Source organism: Cucurbita pepo, chromosome LG18 (genome assembly GCF_002806865.2).
Source record: "Cucurbita pepo subsp. pepo cultivar mu-cu-16 chromosome LG18, ASM280686v2, whole genome shotgun sequence".
Taxonomy (NCBI): Eukaryota; Viridiplantae; Streptophyta; class Magnoliopsida; order Cucurbitales; family Cucurbitaceae; genus Cucurbita; species Cucurbita pepo.
The window spans coordinates 2,828,220-2,836,413 of NC_036655.1; the positions used below are offsets into that span (position 1 = coordinate 2,828,220).

General features: G+C 31.1%; 2 protein-coding genes across 2 annotated transcripts in view; one reads left to right on the plus strand and one right to left on the minus strand.

The window, feature by feature from the left end:
- LOC111780716 overlaps positions 1-1,266 on the plus strand; it is a 3,941-nt gene extending 2,675 nt beyond the window's left edge. Inside the window, exon 3 of the mRNA XM_023661192.1 lies at positions 832-1,266. Coding sequence (XP_023516960.1) covers positions 832-1,048 — 217 coding nt within the window. The 3' untranslated portion in view covers positions 1,049-1,266. The remainder of the gene's footprint in view (positions 1-831) is intronic.
- A 3,323-nt stretch (positions 1,267-4,589) lies between these two features.
- Positions 4,590-5,508, minus strand: LOC111780495 (NDR1/HIN1-like protein 13). The gene has a single exon (XM_023660916.1). It carries the CDS (start codon positions 5,477-5,479, stop codon positions 4,685-4,687), a length of 795 nt encoding a protein of 264 aa, XP_023516684.1. The 5' UTR covers positions 5,480-5,508; the 3' UTR covers positions 4,590-4,684.
- Positions 5,509-8,194: the final 2,686 nt, after the last annotated feature.

An 8,194-nucleotide genomic window follows, 5' to 3' on the forward strand; every position in this document is an offset into this window, starting at 1 on the left:
TTTTTTTTTTTTTTTTTTTTTGGAGGAAACTGGCACGATCCACCTGGGATTATACATCCCTGTTGTAAATTTCAATCATCAATGAAAATTGTCTCTTTAAAAAAAAAAAAAATGGCACGATCATTTGTACATTGTGCCACCGTTGAGAGCCTCAAAGAAAGTTGGAAAGCACTCACAAATTTTAGGGGTTGTACATTGGCATGAAATAAGTTAGCTTTTGAAGCCGAACTGCCAAAAGCTGATAAAAACACATCCTTATACTAGAATGAAGATAGCCGTGTTAGGAATTACGGATCTCCACAATGGTATGATATTGTCCACTTTGAGCATAAACTCTCATGGCATTGTTTTGGGCTTCCCCAAAAAGCATTAGACCAATGGAGATGTATTTCTTACTCGTAAACCCATGATTATTCCCTAAATTAGCCGATGTGAGACTCCCTCCAACCATCCTCAACAAGTCGCCCTCCTCCTGGCTGCTCGTTCTTACCATTAGTAGATTTACCTTTGAATTGTAATTATATGCTGCTGTAAATCTACTTTCAGCTGAGATACGCTAATATAATATCGATAATGCTGATTCACATCAATGACAACTATTTAGCGAACGTGCAAAGGTCATCGCTGCAAAAGTTCTACTTGTTTGTTTTAAGCAGGCTTGTTTTCTGAACACGAGTCGAACCTTATTGTTCAACTAATTGGACATATCAATGTAATTATGATGTTTGTGAGGGAGCATTATTTATTTCATAGCATTCCAAGGAATTTATCACAAAACCATTTCATTGATACATAGTTTTCTCTCTGGTGTTGGACTTTTGCATTTTGCAGCACAATAACCGTGATGACTTCGTTGGTAGCTTTATCGTTCTACGGTGCGAGTCAGCTCAAGTTTCACTGGGTTGAACGCTATGACAAGCTTCTTGTAGGTTCGGTGCTGTGCGTGGTAGGTATTCTGACTCTCATCTTTCACGACCACGAGCACGACCACCACGGTCATGGAGGTTCCATAGGAGACAATTTGCATAGGAAAATTATTGTACTTTGAGGATTCTTCATATTATATCTTATATCCCTCAGACACTTATAATTTTGATCTTCTGGGAAATTTCAAGACTGACTTTGAAACCTTGTATTATATGTGAGCCCCAAGTGGTGGGTTTAAAGGTCAGTTTCTTGTATTCCTTTGTTGCTTTTGTCACATTTTAAGAATTTTTTTTCATGTATGATGAATAGAATGTTAACGTCCTGCATCATTACTTTGTATTTTCATCTTTCAAGGTGCATAAAATTGGTACTTTGACTTGTCGATCGAGCTCGACTTTTATACTTCTAGAGCCTATTTGGTATGACTTTTTAAGCGTTGGAATACTCTTTTTTATCCACCCGAAGAGTCATTCTTAAGAGGTTGTTAATCTCGGCTGTTCGTTTTTTTTCCTTTTTTTTAAAAAATTATTCTTAATCATGGTTAGCAAAAAAATTTCTTCTTTGAAAAGCTTTAATTTTCAATGAGAATAATGTAAATTAATATTTCTAAAAAAAGTGTCGATCGGGCGGATTCCTTGCTCCTCAGCGTACGAGGTATTAGTAGCAGTTTCCAGCTGTTGTTCCTCTTTCAAAAGCAGATTCTTACGCGTTACTCACCCGTTCACCACTAGAAACACCACTTCCCGGATTTGTATGTGTTAAGCAGCCACTAGCATTCATCTTGAGCTAGGATCAAACTCTCCATGAGATTTATAGGTGTAGATTTTTTATAAATTTAACTATGATATTTCAAAAAAAATTAACCGATGTTCAAAGTTTATGGATTAAACTTGTAATTTAACCGCAACATTTTCTTTGAAGATGACAAACAAATTATAGGTCCTATACCTACGATGGTCTCTAGCTCGAATTCCAACTACCACACTTATTGACGTTAACGAGCATTGAAGGTAGATCATAATTCATCTAAATTCGAAGTATCAATTTTTCGAGATTTGAATATACATAAAACTCGAATGGAAGTTCAATACCAAACATAACTTTGACACTTCTCCAACCACTACTTAAAAGAAAAAATTTACCCAAAAAAGCTCAAATAATTTATTGCTGAAGAGACAATTAACTGAATACAAGAGGTTAGACTTCTGACTAACATAGCTTGGAAAAATTCAACCATTTTTTTTCTATATGCTGCCTTCATTGCTCTAAAAAATTCAAATTATACATTTAATTAAATAAACAATCCAAATTATATATATATATATATATATTGTGTAATTGGCCCACGAGCTTTTAAAAGTATCTAAGAGACTGCTCAACTTTTAATTTTGTATCTAATAGATCTTTAAAATTCTAAAATTTAAATTGTTTGATAAGTTTCTGAACTTTTAATTTTGTGTCTAATAGGTCTCTTAATTTTTTATTTTGTATCTAAATAAGTTCATTTTTTTATAATAAAATAATTGTTCTATTGATACAAATTTAACTTTTTTTATGTCTAATTAAATTATAAACTTTTAATTTTGTGTCTCGTAGATCTATGAATTAATTTTTTTTAATGGGTCAAAAACTTATTAAACATAAGATTAACTTTTAAATATTCGAAAACATATCAGATATAATTTAAAGTTCAAGGACAATAAATACAAATCCGGACTAAATTGTAATTTAAATCAAAACTATTATTTTAAAAAAATATATAAAATCTTAAAAATCCACAAAAAAAAAAAAAAAAAAAAAAAAAAAAAAAANAAAAAAAAAAAAAAAAAAAAAAAAAAAAAAAAAAAAAAAAAAAAAAAAAAAAACAAAGAAAATCAAAGAAAATTTCAAACCAATGTAAGATGAGATTAGGGTTAGGATGGTCTTTTATATATATATATATATATATAAACTCTAGAAAAGTAAAAGTATTTATTGTGACAAAATCTGAATTAATTACCAAAAAAAAAAAAAAAACTTTATGGTTTGGAATTTAGTAACCCAAAACTTAGGGCATTTATTATTATAAATGGAAGTACCAAATTAAATGAGTTCAATAGAGTGGAGAATCCCGAACCCATTAAGACACACTTGACTATAAAGTTAGGAAAGTTTTAAAAGATTTGATCGACATTTTGCGATATGAAATCCCAACCAATCTGGACTCTCAACCCGAACCATAAAGGCTAAGTTGGATTAGATTTGTATTCAGCGTGGGTTGAGTTGAATTTTTAAAAAACAAAATATTTGGGTCGGTTCGCGGGATATTTGTTTTGTCGAGTCAATCCGACTAACTCGAAACTAGGGTTACAACCGAACCCAACCCAACCGTAACCCATCCTTACCATAATTTTAAGATTATTACAAAAATTAAGAATATTTGAGGTCGATATTAATAACCAGACGACCCAACCTAATTCAATCCAAACTTTCAGATTAGTTCAAAAGATTTCCGTAATTCAACTCAATTCCATCGGTGTACACTCAATCAATAGATGATGAAGAAAATAAAATTAAAATAATTATTGCATTATAAACTATTAATTTGAATAATTATTTTCTGTTACAAAACGGTTGCAATTAAACCAGGTTTTTATTCAATTGGTTGTTATAAATTTGAAGCTAACCGCCCTAATAAAGATATAAATAACCGCCAGTAAATTTTAATTCACCTTTTTTCCATTAATATTCAATTCAAAATATTATTTATTTGTTTGTTTGATTTTTTTAGGTAAAAAAAATATAAATACAAACTTTATTATTATTATTTTATGATTTAGCTATTTAATTTGTATACCATATTTTCTTTTATAAATTTGAATTTATTAAATATTAACAAATGTATAGTATATAACTATTTAATTTATAAATAATTTCATTAGTTTTATTTCTACTTTAAATTTTATATGTTTTTTTTTTCTTACATTAAATATAGATAGAAATAGATATTAAATTTTTTTTTTACTATAATTTTAAAAATAAAAACTTTATTTTTTTTAACTGAACTAAAAAAGAGCATATATCTCAAAAAGAATAATAAAAAATTAAGACATTCTATTAATCATAATTAAATTAATTTTCACTAATTTGTCATCACTGTTAAAATTAATTTAAAAATATCATAATTATTTTTAATTAATTACCTAAAAGTTAACGTCAAATTAACGGTGGAATATTTTTAAAATTAAAAAAAAAATTGTATATATATATATAATAATAATAATAAATAAATAAATAAAATAAAAATACATATTTCTCAAAGAACACGTGTACGCGGAATGTTACTGGATTTGGCACACGTTTGGAAACATGCTTCCACGATTTCAGCCCATTTTTTCTCCTTAAATTAATTATTAGTTTTAAAATAAATAAAAATAAAATTTAAAAATATGGCTAATTCTATATTAAATAAATAATGAAACTTAAAATTAAGATAATAATGAGAATTTAAAATGAAAAACTTATTTTTTTTAACCCATTTTATTTGGTAAAAATAAAAAGAGAAAAAGAAACAAAATAATGTTAATTGGTTAAAATAAAAGTGAATAAATTAATTTATTAAAATATTTATTTATGTTCCTAAAGTATTTTAGGAAATTTTATTTTCTCATCGAAAAAAAAAAAAGAAAAAAAAAGTGTGTGTGTATATTACAAAAGTCTACAGTAAAATTAAAATTACAAAAGTAAAAAATAAAAAGCTCTTTCTTAATTCGTATCCCTACCAGAGCTTCACATTGTAATCGCAATTCTTTGAAACGATCTTCGCCGCCGCCGCCAACTGATTCACCGTCACATCGCAGGTTACCTTTACTCTGATCTTCCAAGTCTTCACCGATCCTATTTTCAGTTTAATCGGCGCTCGAATCTCCACCTTGAACGGCACCGCACGCCGTTTCTGCGAATCGATTAGCGCTTTGCTTGCTTGTTTGGATAGATTAACGCCGGAGCCTCTCACGGATGATTGGAATACAGTGACGTTGTTCGCTGGTTGGAAGAAAGCAGGCAAAACGCCATCGGAAAGCTTCTCATCGGAGAAATAGATTTGAACTGAACTATCTGTCTGGTAATAGATTCCGATTTTCTTGTTTGGATTATCTGCTCGAACGGCCACATCGAAAACTGGAGAGATCGCGGATGAGGATGAAGCGGTGGAGTTAAGTCCTCTAATCGCAATGGCGTCGATCGAGTAATTAGGCGATTTAGGGCGAACGACTAAGTAAAAAATCGCGACGGCAATGCCTAGAAGAACGATTAGGACAGCAAGAATACCGAGTAGCCAACAGAGGCAGAAACAGCAGCGGCTGCGGCGGTTCTTTCGGCGAGTGTAGAGCTCGAAGCGGTGAGCATTTTCGGGCGGCGGAACGCGGTATATCTGGTCTTTGGGGAGTTGGATGACGTAGGTGCCGGGAGCCGGAGTAGGCTTGTCGGCGGAGGGAGATGGAGGCTTGGAGTCAGATACGGCGGAGGAGGTGCTCGGGCGGGGGGATTCGGCGGGATGGACGCGGTCGGCCATGGGAGGCTGAGTGGGAAGTGCAGAGAGATTTGAAGAAAATGAAGAGGAAGATGAGAGGAGGAGAAGAAGGGGGGGTTTTATATATAAAATTATTAAAATAAATAAATAAATAAATAAAAATAATAATAAATAAATAAATAATTAAGAACAGTTGTGGATTGGGTGTAAAAGATTTGAAGGACGCGCTGCAATCGCCGGACGCCGAAAGCGTCAAACAAGATACTCTCTCTTTCACGCGCCTTTCCTCTAGGGATTTCTTTCTTTAGTTTATATTCAATTAAAAAGATAAAAAAAAAAAAAAAAAAAAAAAAAAAAAAAATAGTCTCCAAACTTTTAAAAGACGACCACCATGGTCAACTGCCAACGCCTACCGATGGCTACTGTTGACCACCACGAGCGATCGAGACAGTAGGGACTATGACCAACGACAAGAATCGAAAGTTGAGTTAATTGAACAGTTACCAAAAACCCCTTTAGAGAATGGTAGCTTATGACTGAATCTCGAACCAATAACGAAGATTGAAGAATAGTACCCTGTGAAGACAACCGATAGGCAACAATCATTGATCACCATGATGGCCGATGGTCGTGGACCATGATAGGGGATTAAGACCAGCGATTAGCAACTGGGGTCTAGGGATGGATGGATGGCTAGCAATTGGGGCAGTGATCAGTGACCAACAACCACTTTGGTGAGTAACAATCAATGACGTGAATTGACACTGCAATTGAATTGAGATTGAGGATCAGGATCAGGGATCTATGATGGCCATGTACTCGCAACTACCACCATTCACCACCAATGTCTGGTGGCTAACGACGAGGGTTTAGGATTGATAACAAGGGACTGCTTCACCAATGGTCAGAGATCATCAATATTGATCACCAGTCACTTGTTGTCAGTCATTCGTCTTGGTCGACTTCAACCCACAAACCATGATGACATTAACCCGATAAAAGAAAATAATAGAAAATTTAAAGAAAATAAATAAATAAATAACACAACAAATTAAATAGAGATTTTTTTTTTCTTATTGGCGGAGGCGGCAGACACGGAGCAGGGTCTTATTCTCACTCGCTTCCGCACGTGGGAAACCACCCTTCCTTCCAAACTGGTGGGCGTGGCGTGGTGTCTTAAAGTTAATTATTTTTTTATTTTTTTTACTTATTTATTTATTTTCTTCTTTTATATATATATATATATATACACACACGCAGCCTTAACCTAGGTAAATGGTTCATCATCGTTTTTGGTTCGGTCAATTTTGATCGAACCATGATTCAATTTTCGAAGGCTATGATTCGAAGTATTTGACTGTCAAAGTCACCTTTTTACTCCAAATTATTATGTTCTAAAAAACAAAAATGAAATTATATTAAATATTATCCCTTAATTTTTAAAACTGTGACGAGTTAATTGATAAAATTTCATTTTTTTAACGGGTTTAAGGTTAATAAAAAGTTACGTTTTAATCTCTAAATTTTTAAATTAATTTTTATGGTTCAGATAAAAAAAATATGAAAAATGACAATTAGCTTATTAAATTCGATTTAAAATAAAAATATAATATTATAGACATATTGAAAAATAAAAAATTCAGCTAACATAATATTATTTTAATATTTCTAGTTCGAGGTCTATTTCTGTCCATAAATTTTAAAATTAATTTTTATTTATTTATAAAAATTAATTTGAGCGAAAAATATTTTTGACCAAAGTAAATACGTTAGACACAAAAATCACTTTCATGAACAGAACCGTAATACTCGATAATAATAAGAACTCGATAAAAAAATTAGAGATGATTTGAGAAGAACCCGAGCGTTAACAATTAAATCACTTTCATGAACAGAATTGTAATACTTGATAATAATAAGAACTCGATTAAAAAATTAGAGATGATTTGAGAAGAACCCGAGCGTTAACGATTAAATCACTTTCATGAACAGAACCGTAATACTTGATAACAATAAGAACTCGATTAAAAAATTAAAGATGATTCGAGAAGAACCCGAGCAGATTAAATTAGTATAATTTAGACAGCTTTGTGCCAAAATCTAGAAATCTTCTATTGCTTTGGTATGTGGTTTTATGATTTGCATTCTTTTTTTTTTTGTTTTTTTTTTCTCCATATTTTGTCAACCCTAACAAAATTACTACTTAGTCCTCAGTCTATACGTCATTTTCAATTATGCCCTCCGAGTTGTACGAGTTTCATTTTTGTCCTCGATATTTTGAGAATATTTAAATAACTCTTTTTTTCCGGTTAAATTGAATTTTATTTAGGTAAATTATTGAAGTTTGGTTAATTATCGCCGGAGTCTCAATAAATAAATAGATTAATTTACTATTTCAAAAGTTGACGGTTCGATCTAGCAGAAATTAGGGTTTAGTGCGGGAACGGTTAGCGATTTTTTTTTTTTAAATACTTTTTAAAAAATATATTCATTTCAAATTTTAATGTATAATTTTTATTTTTCAATATAATTTCTATTTTAATAAATCCAACAAATCCAATAATATTCAAGCAAAAATGTAAATATAACGTCCCCTATCAAACTTTAATATTTACTCTATAAATATATATATATAGTTATATCCCCTGTCCAAGGTTATATACCAGTTGTTACTCTCTTGCTTGTGTCTCTATCAAAAATCTCTCTTTAAAAAAAAAAAAAAAAAAAAAAATAATATATATATATATATATATATAT